General features: G+C 46.9%; 1 protein-coding gene and 1 long non-coding RNA gene across 5 annotated transcripts in view; one reads left to right on the top strand and one right to left on the bottom strand.

Moving 5' to 3' along the window:
• DOP1B (DOP1 leucine zipper like protein B) overlaps positions 1-15,481 on the bottom strand; it is a 109,343-nt gene extending 93,862 nt beyond the window's left edge. For all 3 annotated transcript variants that reach the window (XR_009503009.1, XM_059921501.1, XM_059921502.1), the window contains exons 1-2: positions 15,333-15,481; positions 9,224-9,388 (exon numbers count right to left, since the gene is read on the bottom strand). Coding sequence is in view for 2 of the 3 variants with exons in the window: in XM_059921501.1 (XP_059777484.1) it covers positions 9,224-9,361 (138 nt within the window). In the remaining variant the exon portion in view is untranslated. The remainder of the gene's footprint in view (positions 1-9,223; positions 9,389-15,332) is intronic.
• Positions 15,482-15,817: 336 nt separating this feature from the next.
• On the top strand, positions 15,818-17,467 carry LOC132364970 (uncharacterized). Of its 2 annotated transcripts, none has more exons than XR_009503010.1 (3): positions 15,818-16,109; positions 16,398-16,557; positions 17,090-17,467. It is a non-coding gene; the product is annotated as an uncharacterized LOC132364970 (long non-coding RNA). The 2 variants fall into 2 exon arrangements; XR_009503011.1 differs by having other exon boundaries at positions 15,818-16,271.
• The last annotated feature ends 568 nt before the right edge of the window (positions 17,468-18,035 follow it).

Below are 18,035 nucleotides of genomic sequence, written 5' to 3'. Positions count from 1 at the left end.
AGTCACTAATTGCCAACAGCATCCTTTAAGTTTGGTCTCTTCTCAGATGGCATTTAGACCCATGTCTTTCCAATATGACCCTGACACCCCATTTATGTGACACCTTTTACCCTCAAGGTCACCACCCCAGACAGCAGCATAGGTTGCTGGAAAATGACTAAAATAAATGCCCTAAACTGAGACACCATTTCTCTACCAGATGGGGGCCCAAAAGTGAATCGACAAGATGGAAGCAGGCATCACGTGGGCTGAGAGGGGCTCATGGCCTGACTCCAGCTCACTTGCTAAGCAGAGTCTGGTCCAGCAGGGATCACGGGCAGCAGTTTCGACTGTGTCTCCGCGGGAGGAGGACTGCAAGGGTCCTCACAGGGAGACAGATGGGGAAGGCCAACCTGGAGGGCTGAACTCCCCTAAAAGACACCCCGCAAACAGCCCCACAGAGAAACTGGTGCAGAGCTGCTGAGGTGCAGTCAGGTGGGGCACAAGTCATCAGGGTCATGGTCTAAATGTCTGTGTCCCCCAGTGTGATGGTCTTAGGAGGCAGGGCCTTTGGGAGGTGATTAGGTCATGAGGGTGGAGCCCTCGAGAGTGGGATCCCTGCCTCTTCCACCACGTGAGGACACGACCGAAGACAGCCAGCTGTGAACGAGGAAGAGGGCCCTTACCAGACACTGAATCTGCCTACACCTTGACCTTGACTTCAGCCTCCAGAACAGTGAGAAATAAATGTCTGTTGTTGATAAGCCCCCCAGGCTGTGGTATTGTTACAGCAGCCCCAGTGCACTAAGGCAGTCGGGAAGGCTGCCCTGAGGGACTCGGAAGTTCTGGGCACATCTTGTATTACTACCCACACAGGAGCTGAAGTTCTTCACGTGCTCCACGGCAGTAAAAAAAGATTAAATAAATAACGCTCTACTCTTCCATGAGGCACGTGACGAAAAGCCACCTGGGCTTCCACCAGAAATGAACCTTTTTAAACAGTTGATATGTGGAGAGACAAATTGCAGTTCATTATCACACCCTGTTATGGGCTGAACTGTGTCCCCAAAATTCATATGTTGAAACCCTGACCCCTGGTACCTCAGAATGTGGATGTATTTGGAGACAGGGTCCTTAAAGAGGTGACCAAGGTAAAATGAGGTCATATAGGTGGTGTCCAATATGACTGACTGGTGGCCTTCTAAGAAGAGGAGATTAGGACACAGACACACAAAGAGAAGAGGACACAGAGACAAGCAGCCGTTGTCGGCAAGCCAAGGAGAGGCCTCAGAAGAAACCAAATCTGCCGACACCTTGATCTTGGACTTCCGGCCCCCGGACCTTCGAGAAAATCAATTTCTGTTCTTTCAGTCACCCAGTCTGTGGTATTTTGTTATGGCAGCCCTAGCAAACTAACAAAGACCCCAAACTAAAGAGGCTTTGTCTGAACTAATGCTATTTAACAGAGAAGCAGTTATCAGGGCTCGGGTAAACATCAGGATCCAGGTGAGACTCATCAAGTTTTTAGGTAGATGAGGTCTTGGAGCTAATCTGTAAAGAGCCAGAACAGTTCACCTGGTCTCCGAGCTCCGGCCACCTTCTTCCCATCATGCCGCAACAAGGAGGCTCTGCTTTAAAAAGCAGGTGCTTGTCATTAAGCGTTAAGACTTTAGAAGATGAAACACTTAACAACACCCAAGACCTATTTCCCTTGCTACTCATGTCACCTGCTATCTGGCCATTCTGTGAAATAGTGGGATACTGAATAAAAGCAGCAAAAAAAACCCCCCAAAAAACGTGGTTCATTCAGAACCATTATGATTTTTTTTTTAAAAGAAGCTTTAGTGCTAAGGTTTTTTAAATGTACAGAGTTTAAATAAACTATCCTTCATTTCCATAATCAAAGTTGTACCCCAGGCTTGGTACAGTGGTTGGGTTCACAGGGCTCAAATGCATTTGATTAAAATTTATCTAAAAATGATCAGTGAAAGGTGACAGCTTGAACTCTCAGATAAACAATGAAGCAAAAATTACCCTATTCAGGTTGATACACATAAAACTATAAAAGATAAACTTTTCCATAATACAGAAAGATTCTAAAAATGATACTGAAAGTTTAGCAAGTTTTAGAAACAATACAATTAGAACCTGTCTATAGTCTGACAAACCAAGACCTCTTGGGGCTCAGTTTTCTCTTGTCAAGTTGAGCCAGATGCACTTCTGCTGTTGAGTATACGGTTTATGTTTTATAACTTGCAATCGTCCACCTTAATTAGAACACAACTGCACCTAACTTTGCACACCACGATACTGTTTCTGCTTGCATTTTTTACTAATTCGTCACTAATTTACTCACTGAGTTTCTGTGTCCACACAAGAGTCCAAGAAGTCTAAGCATCACGAAAGCCTTAAGAAAATTTTTTATTCACACCAACTCCTATCACGTAGCCTTGAATGCAGAAGTCGCGAGTCTCCCAGAAGTAAGTGATCGCTAAGCTGATCAAGGCTCGCTCTCTCCAGCACCTTCCCACACCCTCCACGTCCAGTAACTCTGATCCGGGTGCTGAGGCTGCCCGCTCCACCCACAGCCTCCCGCGATCAGGCTCATTCCCCACGCATCGGCCAGAGGGATTCCTCTACTGAGAAAGGCAGCGATGGGTCACCTTGCTCAGAGCCTTCCTGGGAGCTCAGTGGCGTCCCTCCACCGCAGGACAAAGCCGCTGACCTGCCCTAGCTACCCCTCCTCCCTCATCCCCTACCACCTCTCCTCTCCAGCCACGCCCGCCCCCTGCCGGACCTTGGACTCAGGCCCGTGCCCCAGATGGCCTCCCCACCAGCTAGCTTGATGCATCCGGGCCTCTGCTCAAATCTCAAATGTCACATTATCAGAGAGCCGTCCCTGTCTGAGCTAGCATCCCATCCTCCTTCCTTGCTACCAGCTCTCCTCGTTAACTTCTCTTCTTAGCATTCAGCACCCGACGGCACGTATTTATTCGCTGTCTGTCTGCTACCAGCAAAGCCTTATGTTCCATGAGAGCAGGAACCGTGTATTCAGTGCTGGGTCCCAAGCACCTAAGTGTTCGGTATACGTTGGTTCTACCACTGTATCAGTTTGCTAGGGTTTCTGTAACAAAGCACCACCCGCAGGGAGGCCTACAACAACAGAAATGGAGGCCAGGAGTCTGAGATCAAGGTGTCGGCAGGGCCGGTTCCTTCCGAGGCTGTGAGGGACAATCTGCTCCAGACTGCTCTTCTAGCCTCTGGCAGTTTGCTGGCAATCTTGGCATTCCTTGGCTTTTAATTGCATCACCCGGATCTCTGCCTTCATTCTCTCATGGCGTCTTCCCTCTCTGCATGTCTGTGTCTGTGTCCAAATTTCCCCCTTTTATAAGGATACGGTCATACTGGATAATGACCTCGTCTTAACTTGACTGGCTCTGTAAAGATCAGATCTCCAAGTAAGGCCACACTCTGAGATACTGGGGGTTAGGACGGGTCTATTTTGGAGGACACAATTCAACCCCTAACAACCACCGAGCAGCCATATGACATGGGGCAAGTTAGTTAACTTCACCAGTAAAATGGGGCTAATAATCGGATCTGCCTCGTTTGGCTAATGAAGAAAGCAAAGAGGTGCATCCCTGACCCCTTATGTGAGCCACAGGTACTGACATGAAACAGCTGGGGGTCCTGCTCCAGAGCACGGTGCTGGAGGCCGGCAGACAGGGTCTGGGTCCTCCCTCTGCTATTTGCCGGCTGTGATCCTGCACAAGTTGCTTAGTCCGGGTCCAACCTCAAGACATGCTGTAAGTCTCCACAAGGATGCACACCAGGTCCTCAGCACACAGTGCCCTCTCTACGGATGTCAGCTGCCATCGGCAAGGCTTGGGGGGGTGGGGACAGATGACGGTGTCACCCTCATCCCACTGACATCTTGCAAATTCATCAAGGGGGCTGCTCACCCTCATTACCTAATCACTGCAGCAGAGGCCAGGAAGCTGGAGCAAAGAGGGCACAGGAGCGGGGTTACATGGAACTGGGTGACAACAAAAAGTTGTCTTTTTAAACTCATCCAATACAACTCTTATCCCACAGCCCATGGAAGTCACTGGAACATCTTCCAGACGCTCAAACTAACACCTTCCAGCGGGAGCCCCTGGTCTCCCCGCCCAGCCCACGGGGCCCCTGCTCCCCAGTCTCCCTATCGCATCCTTTCAGCTTCTCAAGCCAAAAACCTGGCAGAAACCTGCAAGTCGTACTGGACTCCTCTTTCCCCCTTATGTCCCACATCCGCTCCGCGAACAAAGCCTGTCAGCAACGCCTTCAAAGGACAGTCAGAATCCAAACACGTCCCTGCTGGCCCACCTACGTTACAGCAACAGCTCCTAAATGGTCTCCCTGCCTCTGCCCGACCCCACCCAGTAGAGCAGCTGGAAATGGTTCTAGCGCCTAAAAGGGAAGCCAGGCTGTGCCACTCTGCTGGGCACCTGCCCCCAACTCAGGGGCCACTGTCAGACTCCAGCTTTAAAGGACCAACAAGATCAGACGTCCTCCCCACCCCCTTCCTCTGCAGCCTCGTTTCCTACACTCTCCCCATCCCTCGCCTGCTCTGTGACAACCTCCCTGGCCTCAGACACACCAGAGCCTCTGTGCTTGTTCCAACGGCACCGTCTCGGCAACACTCACCCTCCCCTCCCTTCTTCACGGTTCCCACAGCACTCAACACCACCTATCAACTCGTCTATTTTATCATCCAGCTTCCCCCATCCCCACCAGAATGAGGGCACGGTCTTGCCAATTTTGCTCTCTGCTGCACCCTGGCACCTACTGGCACATTTTAGGCGCTCAGATGGCCACTGAAAGAATGAATGGCTAACGCTTTCAAAGCTCCTTAAAGAAAGATTCAACTGTACTCAATAACCTGGGTTGGGTTAAAACGATTAAACGTTTCTGAAAGTTTTTCAGGTACACTGAAACAAAGCCTGTTTCACAGAATACCTCAATGCTCAAGAACTTTACTTTCCAAGTTTATAATTTTACCTACCTCAAAATATACGTGTTCCTAAATAAATGGAAAGACATTCTGTGTTCATGGATTAGAAGACAATATTGTTAATATGGCAATACTCCCCAAAGTGATCTACAGAATCAGTGCAATCCCTATCAAAATCCCACTTGGCTTTTTTGCAGAAATTGACAAGCTGATCCTAAAATTCATATGGAATTTCAAGGAATCCAGAACAATTCTGAAAAAGAACAACAAAGTTGAAGGACTCTTACTTCCCCACTTCAAAACTTACTACAAAGCTACAATAATCAGAACGTGTGGTATTGGCATAAGGATAAACATATAAATCAATAGAAAAAAATGAAAGTCCAGAATTAAATCCATCTCTCTATAGTTAATTGGGATTCCAAGACCCTTCAAAAGAACAGTCTCTTCAACAGATGGCTTTGCACGTGCAAAACAACTGGATTTCCACACAAAAGAATGAAGTTGGAGCCCCACCTCACGCCATGTACAAAAATTAACTCAGTCAGAATGGCCATCATCAAAAAGTCTACAAACAATAAATGCTGGAGAGGGTGTGGAGAAAAGGGAACCCTCTTGCACTGTTGGTGGGAATGTAAATTGATACAGCCACTATGGAGAACAGTATGGCGGTTCCTTAAAAAACTAAAAATAGAACTACCATATGACCCAGCAATCCCACTACTGGGCATATACCCTGAGAAAACCATAATTCGAAAAGATACATGCAAAAAAAGGGGGTGGGGGACTTCCCTGGCGGTCTAGTGGTTAAGACTGTCCTCTCCAATGCAGGGGGCACAGGTTTGATCCCTGGTCGGGGAACTAAGATCCTGCATGCCACACAGCATGGCCAGAAAAAAAAAGAAAAGAAAATATACATGCACCGAAATGTTCACTGAAGCACTATTTACAATAGGCAAGACAATGGAAGTAACCTAAATGTCAATCGACAAAGGAATGGATAAAGAAAATGTGGTACATATATACAATGGAATATCAGCTGTAAAAAAGAATGAAATAATACCATTTGCAGCAACATGGATGGACCTAGAGATTATCATACTAAGTGAAGTAAGTCAGACAGAGAAAGCCAAATATCATATGATATCACTTATATGTGGAATCTTAAAAAAAAATGATACAAATGAACTTAATTACACAACAGAAACAGACTCAGACTTCAAAAACAAACTTATGGTTACCAAAGGGGAAAGGTGGGGGGAGGGATAAATCAGGAGTTTGGGATAAACATATACACACTACTATATATAAAATAGATAATCAACAAGGACCTACTGTATAGCACAGGGAACTCTACTCAATAATCTGAAATAACCTATATGGGAAAAGAATCTAAAAAAGAATGGACATATGTGTATGTATAACTGAATCACTTTGCTATACACCTGAAACTAATGCAACATTGTAAATCAAGTATACTCTAATATAAAATAAAAAATTAAATTTAAAGAAAAAAAAAATGTTTCCAGAACATCAGAATGCATGCACTTGCCCCAAACCCACCCCCCTTCCATTCCAGAGATATCTAATATCTCTGGTTATATACAATAATATAGTTATTGTGTTTATCATGTATTTTTTAGAAGTTGTGGCACATATGTTGTTTGCATTTCCCAACGGTAGATTGTTTAATTTTACATGTTTGAATTGCATGTGTGCTATGAGTTAATTTTATCCTTACTACATACTTGATGTTCATCTATGAAAAACAAAAAAACAAAAACAAAACACGAAAACACAAATTAAAACGAATCAAAGACCTAAATGTAAGAATTAAAACTATAAAACTCTTAGAAGAAAACACAGGGGTAAATCTCCATGATCTTGGATTTGGCAATGGTTTCTTAGATATTCACCAAAAGTACAAGCAACAGAAGAAAAAACAGAAAAATTGGACTTCATCAAAAATTTAAAAATTTTATGCATCAAAAGACACTATCAAAAAAGTGAAAAGACTGCCTAAAGAATGGGAAAAAAATATCTGCAAATCATATATCCAGTAAAGGACCAGTATCCAGAATGTACTGATATAAGGAACTCTTACAAATCACAACAAAAAGACAAATAGCATAGTTAAAAAATGGACATAATACTTGAATAGGAATTTCTCCAAGGAAGATATACAAATGGCCAATAAGTAAATGAAATGATACTCAAAATTTTAGTCATTAGGGAAATGCAAGTCAAAACCACAAAATACCACTTCACACCCACTAGGATAGCTATCATCAAAAAAAAAAACCCTGAAAATAAGTGTTACTGAGAAGAAATTGGAGCCTTCATACATTGCTGGTGGGCATGTAAAATGGGGCAGTCACTGAGGAAACCAGTTTGGTGGTTCCTCAATAAGTTCAATATAGAATGACCACATGACTGAGTAATTCTACTCCTAGGTATAGACCCAAAAGAAATGAAAATAGTGTTCAAACAAAAACTTGTATATAAATATCCATACAGTACTATTCACAAGAGCCAACAGGTAGAAACCCAACTGATGAATCGATAAACAAAATGTGGTCTATTCATACAATGGAACATTATTCGGCCATAAAAAGCAATGAAGTACTGATACACACGACAACGTGCATGAACCTTGGAAACATGTTAAGCGAAAGAAGCCCAACACAAAATACGACGTTATTGTTCCGATCCTTTTGTATGAAATATTCATAGACACAGGAAGTAGATTAGTGGTTGCCAGGGACAGGGGAAGCGGAGTAACGGAGAGGGTTTCCTTTGGGGAGGTGAAAATGTCCTGGAACTAGATAGTGGTGATGGCTGCACCACATCATGAATGTACTAAAAGCCATTTAACTGTACACCTTAAAATGGCTGAACGGTAAATTTTATGTTACATGAATTTTAACTCAACGAAAAAATAATGAACACACCCCCCTCTCCCCAAAAGTATGCTGTTTTTAGATTCCAGGAGAGTCAAGTACTAAAACAGAGAAACATCTAAAAGAACCCGAATCTGTCCAAGTCCCATTCCAGGACTTCTCGCTTTCCCCTGAAAAGGCAACCCACCTTCGTTTAAGACAGTGAATATTATCTTCAGCTAGAAAAAGTCCCAAGTCAGAGCTCTACAGCCAAAGCACTGTCCAGCTCTTATTTGCTGTTTTATTACACGTCTCCACCCCAGCCAGCACCAGCCGCGATGTTCACATGTTGTAAATACACTTTGCCGAGACCGTGCAGTTTCCCGGCCACTGCCCGTAATAACTGCCTGTCTCCTCTTTGCCATCTGTGGGTGCTGATAGCTGCCTTCAGGCGGTTGGTGCTGGACGGCTGCCCAGGCGCTGCCCCCGTGGCCAGGCTGCTCACGTTCTCACTCCCCCACCCTGGTCCCTTGAAGAGGTAAACGGACAAATTCTTTCTCTTTAGCGAGGTTTGTTAGAGTCCCCTGGTGTGTGTGACCCGGGGAATGGGGACCTCCCAGACGAGGCTGGGCATCTCCCAGCTCCCATATGGCACTCGGGCTCCAAAGTCAGGTATCACAGCCAGGGGCCCTGGCCAGACAGTAACGGGGCCAGGCACAGCCTCTTCGAGCCCAGGTATCTTCTTCCTACAGGTCACAGTGGTCACCTGAGTGTGTGGGCATCACTGTGTCACCCTCCTTCTGGGCAGGATGGAAAAATACAATCGTCCCCATCCACAGAACACGAGGTCAAGCCCACATGCGACCGGTTTTGGTTTTCTTAGACGTAACCCGTTTTCCCTCGTCCAAACACATGCACAATTTCTGGGCAGATTTCCATAATTATTTCATCCTTTATTCTTCTAGGAGTTACCAGTCTGCAGTAAAATGGTGAAAAAAGTAGACTGGAGAAGAAAAAGCCATCAAAATCCTAAGCAGTACACGAAGGACAATTCATCTTTGAATAACTGGATAATTTATAAATTTATCTTGTTCAGACCTAAATATTGTTGAGAAAAAAGACTGTTCAGCTGTTCTATCGACTATATCCACACTATATGTCTATGCTCAGAAAAAAAGGGCTGAAAGGGGACGTACGTACACCAATAGGTTAATAGTGGGTAACTCTGGGTGACAGAATTATGGGTGGTTCTTCTTATCTAATGGCTGTAATCAGCATGTAGTGTAATATTAAAAAGACAAGTCCTTGAGACAATAAAAGAACAGCTGTGTCCCCGCCTCCCTGCAATCCAAACACTCCCTGCCCCACATACCTTGTTGAGCTTGCCCAGTGAGGATATGAGATCCGCCCATTCGCTGGAGGACTCAAAATTTCTTAAAGCCTTTTCAATCACAGAAGAGTAATTTCTGTATCTGTAATCATTCAATAGCTCCTGCTCTTCTGGATCCATCTTACATTCTCGCAGTAGAGAAGGTATCTAAGAGGGAATCAGAGAGTAAACAAATGAGGCAGCTCTTCGAGGATGAAAAGCATTCCCAGCCCAGAGCCCCAGAGGACACGCGGCCACAAACGTTCCTATGCACAAACGTGCTGGGCGATCCAACTCAAATATTTAGCAAGGCCGCTGAGCCAGGCACAATGGTAGATAAGAGATAAACGGTTCCGGCCCTCCTGGACTCTGAGGGAGACAAATGGACAGAGCAGAAAGAAGTAAAACGCTAGGGTTCCACTCAATGGACAAAATGAATTCTCGGAACAAAGTCACAAAGTGGCTCACTGCATGTTGTTGCTGACTGGTGATTCTCAGCGCAGGCGGTCCCTCCCGGCACAGGGCATTTACAAAACCTAAGGAAAAGCAGATCTATGGTCTTAATTGAACAGTTGGTTTAGCAATCCAATCCTCTACAACTAGACTCGGAGAGAGGAGTGTAAATATTCTACAAGAAAACCAGGCGGAAAAAAAGGACCTAAGGGTGAAGCGTCTGACAGCAGTGGTGGCAGAAACCCACCGCGTGCCTGTTCATTTACTAAGTGCCAATTATCTGCCAGGCCCCCGACAGCTCTATGCCCCTGGGTGAGGAGTCTGAACGGAGGTGTGTCACACCAGGGCCCAAGCAGTCATCGTTTTATTCTGGCCCTTGTATATTCTTTGATGGACTCTTTTTTTCTTTTTATTTTTTTTTTCCTGTGGCTAGATGCATTCATTATATATGAACCACTGCAGCTACTGCAAAGCCTGAGACATCGACTGCCTGAGCCCGATGCCAAAAGCAACCCTTTCCTTTTCTTTTCATCCTCAATGTGACAAAAGGAAACAACGTGAGATGCTGCAGATTTGCCTTTTTGAAAACATCCATCATTTATACATTATAACATATAGAAATTCATGCTTAGGTTTTGTTTTTACTCCTTCATTTAAAAAAAAAAAATCTGAAGGTCAAGCCATCAGTCTATTCAAACAACTTACAGCTCTGAAAAGCACTCCACAAGGCGTGGAAATGTCAAATCGTTCCCTTGACTTGTCGCCAAGCTCCATACTCCAGTGTTTTCTCAAAAGTGATGACTTAGGGTTTCCACTTGCCTCCCTTCTTTAGTCTTCGTCTGATTAAGATCTATTTAAAGTGTGGCAGGCACCCACACCAAATTCCCTGCCCCCTTTTCCACACTAAGGGGACCCTCATTTTGCTCAGGGCGGCACTCTAGTTCCCAGCCTCCCTTACAGCTAGGAGGCCGTAGGACAGTGCTGGACAAGTAGAAGCTGCTGGTGGGGCCTCTTCTGGCCTGTTGTCCTCCTCCTTTCCCCTTCTTTCTGCCTGAAACAAAGGTTTGATGTTGGAGCTGAAGCCACATCTTGCAACCACGAGGAAAGAGCCATCTTTAAGGCATGACTTCCCTGCATAAGTGGAAGGACAGAGCAGTTGAGGCCCCAGATGGCTTTAAGAAGGTGCCATACCAACCCTGGACGCTCTGCCCCTGGACTTACTGTTTTCTGCACATAAGAGCTGATTTGTTTAAGCCGCCGTTCAATCAAGTTTTCTGTTACTCACAACCAAACACAATCCTGTTTGATTTATGAACCTAAGTAATATCTCACTAGTACATGGTCTGAAAGGAGAGAGAAATACGGAGCAATGGTGACATGATTAAATCCGCTGAGTTGGAGTTAGTTGGCTAACCAAGCTGCATGTAGTCAGTCAAATAAAAAGCCAGATATCACAGATGGAAGAAACTAAACTGCAGGGACAACATGATCTTTAAGCCTCAATCTTTCATTTATTGGCCACAGTGAGGTTGTAAGACTCCCATGATATCTTCTACTTCACTTTCCGATTGCTCTGGGCCCATTGTGGTCTTCTTAAGGCCAACACAACTTTCAAGTTGCCAACGTCAGTGGATCCTGTTTCCTCATTCACCTCTCAGGAGGACTGTGCAACAGGCCACTTCCTCCTTCTCCAAACAGCTTCCTGTGTGCCCACACTCCTCTGGCCCGCCGACATCTCTGCTGTACCTTCTCTGCAGGCCCATCCTCCTCTACATGACTGCCAAATGCTGGCATTCCCAGGCACCAAGCTTGGGCCTTCTCTCTCTCTCTCTACCCTCAATGATCTCTCCATTCCTTTAACTAACAAATACCATCTTCATGCTCATGACCCACAGATTTATAACCTCCCGAACCTCCCCCTGCAAGGCCCAAATTCATGCAAATGTTTCCTTGACTTCTCCACCCGGATATGGCACGCGTGTCTCAAACCAGGTGCATCCCAAACTAGACACTCGACTGTCCATCAACAAAACGTGGTCTAGCCACACGATGGCACGCTATTCAGCAATGAGAAGGAACAGAGTCCTGAAACATGTGATGGGTGGATGAACCTGGAAAATACAAGCTTAGTGGAAGAAGCCAGTCATAAAAGGCCACTTACTGTATGATTCCATCTATATGAAATGCCCAGAATAGGCCAATCTGTAGAGGTGCAAGTAGATTAGATAGTGGTTGCCTAGGGTGGGGAGTAGGAACAGGGGAGTATCTGCAAATGGGCACAAGGGATCTTTTGGGGGGTAATGGAAATGTGCTAAAATTGGATTATGGTGATGTCTGCACACCTCTGTAAATTTACTAAAAATCACTGAACAGTATATTTCAATGAATGAATCTTATGGTCTGTAAATTATATCTCAATAACACTGTTTTTGAAAAACCCTCTACTCTTTTTTTTTTTTCTTTTCCAATATAGTTTATTACAGGATATGGAATATAGTTCCCTGTGTTATACAGTAGGACCTTATTGTTTACCCATTCTATATATAATAGTTTGCATCTGCTAATCCCAAACTGCCACCCTAACCCTCCCCTACCTCCCCTCCCCCTTGGCAACTCACAAGTCTGTGAGTCTGTTTCTGTTTCGTAGATAAGTTCATCTGTGTCATATTTTAGGTTCCACATAGAAGTGATACCATATAGTATTTGTCTCTTTCTTACTTACTTCACTTAGTATGATAATCTCTAGGTCCATCCACGTTGCTAAAAATGGCATTATTTCATTCTTTTTTATGGCTGCGTAATATTCCATTGTGTGTATATACAGCATATCTTCTTTATACATTCATCAGCTGATGGACATTTAAGTTGCTTCCATGTTAAAAAAACCCTCTGCTCTTGATTCTGTCTGCTCAACCTGCTCCTTCTCCACTCTTCTTCTTTTTTTTTTTTTTTCCACTCTTCTTTTCCTCAGAAAGCGGCCCTGCCATCTATGGGAACTTCAACATCGTCCTGGACTCTTCCTTCTCTTCACCTGTCACACTCAACCCAAGTCCTGTTGGCTCTTCTTCCAAAATACCCGTGGACTCTCCACTGTGCAAGCCACCTTTCTCCTGCAAGCCTGCAGAAGCTTCCTAAGGGTTCTCCTTCACTCTTGCCCCTCTCCAGTGTACTTTCACACAGCACTCCAAGTCCTCTTAAAACATAAAGCACTTCCCCACCATGTTTAAGCTCTTCCCATTAAGCCTACAGTAAGTCCACACTCCCCCCACCCCACTCTGTGGCCTACAAGCCTCCACCTGCCTCTCTCCTCAAGGCACTCTGCTTGTCCTAAGACAACTCATTCTACCACAGAGCCTTTGCACATGCTGGGCCTCTCTGCAAAAATATACTGTGCTATGCATAGGCACACAGTAAGATTGCCTGCTCATTCTTGGAAAGGCCTGCCCCTTTTTCTGAAATAATAGCCTTCATACTTTTTGAAAATATCAAGGATGGTAATGAGAGGTGTAGTTTGTTTTGCCAAGTAAAGAGATAAGGCTTTAGTACATCCCAACAGTCCGTAAGTGTTTTTGCTTTTTTTTTCTAATTCCAGGAAACGTACAGGTCTGAAATCCCGTGTCTCTGAACCACTGCAATACTCGATGCAGTCTGTTCACTGTATTGGGTGTCTACGCACTGGAGAAAGAAACATGAACAAGGCAGGGTTCTACTCTCACAGTTCAGAGCCTAATAAAAGAGGAAATACCTAAACACATAATTTCAATTTAATGTGGCACACACAGTGATGGAGGGTGGGCTGATGTAACAGAGTGATGCTGGCAAGAAGGGCAGAGGAAGCCCAGCTACCAGCAGAGACGTCCTCAAAGTCCACAGGTGTGGGCGCTTGTTAGCAGGAAGAGAGCCTTGTCAGCGATAACATGTGTTTAGGAGGGGAGGTGGCACCACTGCTCATGGTGAGGAAGGCGTCAGCCAGGTAAGAGCAGGTAACTGGAGCAGTTCAATGTTATGGTTGGTTATAAGAAGAAAGTACTATTCAATGTAACTAACTGGTGAGAAGTAACTCACCAGTAACGTAACTGGTGAGAAGTTTGGAAATATGCAAGCTCTTTTATTTCAAAATATGGGGCACTTGATACTATGCTAGTAAGCGAGTCTTCTGGAGGGGCTTGGCAAATCCATCATTTCTGCATGTATTTCTCTCACGCAACAAACAAGAGTCCTAAGAGATGGGTATTATCAGCCTCCAGATGAGGATACTGGGAAGCAGGCCCTCCAGAAAATTGCTGGGGTCACATAGCAAGCAACTGGCAGAATTAGGATTCCAGCTCAGGCCAGCCAGGTGCCACAGAGCCTCGACTACATTAAGCTACAGGTAAAATTAATAGTGCAGCCCTTATAGAGCTCTTTTGACAATGTTTTTGCAGTCTACTCTGGATACCTTTTCTGGGAGAGATTCAATAGCTCAGTAAGACTGATAAGAGTTCTACAGCCTACTAACAATTACACCCAAAGGAGTAGTCATATAAACAAACGTATTAGACCAGATGAATCTGCCAGAAAATGGAAAATGTCAGCTGGAAATCTCTCACCTTAACCATTCTTAATTTCTTAGGAAAACAAGTTTGAATGAAAAATCAACTGTCTAGATCCAAAAGAAGTTATTATTAAAGATGTTTACACGAAGGACCGTTTCTGAGTTAGATGAAAACATAGGTGAGCGAACAGTGTCAGAGTCACCCTCCCATGAAGCCAGAACACTTATCAGTAGATAATGATCCTTAGTCACAGCACAGAAACACTCATCTGCAAGTGGTTTGATCAACTGTAGGGCACATGATTTTGAATCGGGTCTTTCAGAGTGGTAATTAAATTGAGGTGGCAAAAACGTAAGACACATAATGGGAGCAAGCTTTGGAAGGAGAGGAGCGCCTCCACTGCCTTACCAAAATATCCTGCAAAGATTCTCCCAAGTGTCGGGCAGCTGTCCCAGGTTAGGGAAACACCTGAGGGTAACAGCCTCCATAAGCAGCGGCACTGAGTTGCTAAAAAGCCATCCAGGAAGGCAGCAGTCGGCAATCCTGCAAGACGGAGGGGCCAGGCGGCTGAGCGCGCACTGCGGCTGGGATCCCTTCTCCTGAGGACAGTCGGGAAGACTTGGGGGTCTTCCCTTAACAGGAAAGCCTTCATCTTATAAAGGTCTCGATCCCTAGCCCTGCTCCCCGACCAGGACCGCGAGCAAACAAAGCCGCGGCTTCGGCATCCACCGGCCGCGGTGAGGAGCGGGCGGGCCGTGACCCACCTGACCTCCACCTGCCGGACGAGAGGCCGCGCCGGGCCCGGCCGCTCTTCCTTCGCTGCGGGGAGCCGGGGGAACTGGGAGGGGACCCCGCTCAGCCTCCCGGGCTGCCCCTTGCGGGGCCGGGGCCGGAGCCCACGCCCACTAACGGCCTCGCTAGGGCCGCCCCCGCACTGCAGCAGTGAGCGCCAGCGGGCCCGGGCCGTGCTCGGGGGAGCCACCTGCACACCGGGCCCGCCTCCAAGGCGCCGCCCGAACCCTGTGCACCCGGGGAGGACGCACCCGCCGCTCGCGGACCCGCAAGAGGAGACGCCCCGGCTCCCTCGGCTTCGCCTAGAGGCCGAAGGCGCCGGCCCGACTTACTGGCGGCGGCGGCCTTCTCGGCGGGCGCGCCTACGGGAGGCGAGGAGGAGCCGAGCTGGACGCGAAGGGTTAAACGATCGGCAGCTGCGGCGCGGCCGGGAGCCGGGACGGCGGAGGAAGCGCAGCGCCAGAGCCGCAGGGGCCACGGCTCCAGGACACTGGGCGGGCCGGGGGGGCGGATCTTAGACGCTTGGGGGGCGGGGACAAGGGCGGACCCTCGGTGCGTGGGGCTGAGCCTAGAAGGGCTGGGCCGGGAGACGGGCCCTTGGCGCATAGGGGCGCGGCCAAAGGAGGGGCTCCTCTGCGGACGGGGCGAGGCAGGGCGGAGAGGCGGGCCCTCGGCGCGTTGGGGTGGGGCTAAGGGTGATCCCTCGGTGAGTGGGGCAGGGGCCGGGGAGTATCCTCGACGCTCGGGGTACGGCCCGGAAGGCGGGCCCTTGGCTTGGGGGGCGGGACCAGGAGGCGGTACCTCGGCTGGCGGGGTGGGTCCCGGGGGCGGGGCCTGAACGCGGACTCCAGGGCGCCGGGCTCCCACCCCAAGTCTCCCGCAGCTTCCCGGCGGTGGGCGTCGCTGGCAGCCAGAACAAGTAGCTCCCGCCCTCGCCGCGGGTCTGCTTCTGGGGAGGCATCGCACAGGTTGGGGGGAGGTTTGGCTCCGCCTCTCATCTGGGCCTTCCCCCGACACACCCAAATGGAAGGGGACATCGGTCAGTGAATCAGCCGGCCCAAGGAGAGGTTTGGAGTTACAGGCAAGGAGAACCGATGGACCCGAGAAAGGTGGGCTCCATGGCACCTGGCCATCGGGACTACACCCAAACTCTCGGGGAGGAAGCGAAATGAACCCTTCTGTACTCGCTCGGGCTGCTGGAGGTTTGGGGACCCTGGTAAGGTGCGCCGGCCCCACAGGCCGCACTTTTCCGACCCTTGGCATCGGAGAAGGTGAGGTGGATAATTCCTGGAATGAGCTTCTTTATGTGGGCTCTGGCTCAGAAAGGAGACCTCACATCAAGTCTAAAGAGCGTTCATGTTTCCAGATAAACTCTAACCCCTTCCTGTCATCCTCAGGAGCATTCGGACTTGGACAGTCCAGACGCACCCATCCTGGCCTGACAGCTGCAGAGCAAGAAGCACCTGATGACGGGACTCAGGCAAATTTCACCTGAGCATCCTGATTGCACCAGCTCAGGCTCCCAGCCAACCAAAGCAGTGCCACCTGTTGATTGAGGTTGTGATTTCTATGGAAGCCTCTAACAATTTAACCCCTCACTGTCCCCTGGGAATTTTCAGACCTAGTTTGGGGCTCATAAATGCTAGGCCATCCATGAAAGAGTTTGGGGCGGGGTGGGAGTGGGGAGTCCATGAACACGTTGAAATTGTGTAGAATATTTTGTGTTTATGTATGTTTCTGGAGAAAGAGTATAGAGTTTGTATCTGATTCCCAAGGGGATCTATCACCTCCCCCCAGACATCAAGAACGTTTTAATAGTTTGGGATGCTGGACCTCTCACCAGCGAGGCTTCTGATTCTGATTCTATCTCCACCCAATTGGCATATACCAAGTGTCCCAGATGTAAATCCTCTAATGGTCAATTCTAGGAATGGTCTTAAAGTAAAAACAGAAGAAAACTAAAAGATTGAGCATTTGCAAGACAAAGAATTAATTTCATGAAAATTGATTTCCTAATGAAGATGTGATAAACTCCATTTTTACAAAAACAAAGTTGACAAACAGGTGAGTTTCTTTTCTTTTTTTTTAGGTTTCTCAAATCCTAGCCACACTGCACATGGCATTGAACTAACAGAGATAAAAGAACTGCTTATACCCACCATTAAGGAGAGCGAATCAGGGCTTCCCTGGTGGCGCAGTGGTTGAGAATCTGCCTGCCAATGCAGGGGACACGGGTTCGAGCCCTGGTCTGGGAAGATCCCACATGCCGCGGAGCGACTGGGCCCGTGAGCCACAATTACTGAGCCTGCGCGTCTGGAGCCTGTGCTCCACAACAAGAGAGGCCGCGATAGTGAGAGGCCCGCGCACTGCGATGAAGAATGGCCCCCACTTGCTGCAACTGGAGAAAGCCCTCACACAGAAACGAAGACCCAACACAGCCATAAATACATAAATAAATAAATAAAATAAAAAAAAAAAAAAAAGGAGAGCGAATCAGTTTGTCTGTGCCAAAACCACCATGTACAACTTTGTCCTAATGAATTTATATAAAATAATACACTTGCCTTATAGTTAGGTCACCTAGCTCTGAAGAATGCCAGGTGTGTGGGAGGTTAATGTAAATTAACTTTGACAAATAAGGGTAGTGTAAACCCTTAAAAGAACTCCATTTATAATCAGGATTATATGTAAATGTACAGCACTAAGATTTAGAAGTTTATTCTTTTTTTTTTAGAAGTTTATTCTTACAAGGATCTGTTTACTTGGGTCAAGCTGTCTTGTCACCCTTGATGTACTGAGCTGTGTTCATCTGTTTAAGACATGTAAATAGCGTAGGTTCCTTGCATAATAATACTCAAACTAATTAGGGCACTTCAGATTTAATTTAAATCAGAATTTTACCCCTTTTGACAGTAAAGAGAGCACTGTAAGTCAGAGGAAGTGGGTCAGGCTGGCCCACCTCTTAGGAAGATTGGCCCAGGGAAACTCATTCTGAGTTTCCATGTGCAGATACTGGTGACCCTCCAAGCCCATCT

Source organism: Balaenoptera ricei, chromosome 4, assembly GCF_028023285.1.
Source record: "Balaenoptera ricei isolate mBalRic1 chromosome 4, mBalRic1.hap2, whole genome shotgun sequence".
Taxonomy (NCBI): domain Eukaryota; kingdom Metazoa; phylum Chordata; class Mammalia; order Artiodactyla; family Balaenopteridae; genus Balaenoptera; species Balaenoptera ricei.
This window is presented reverse-complemented; position numbering and strand designations above follow the sequence as displayed.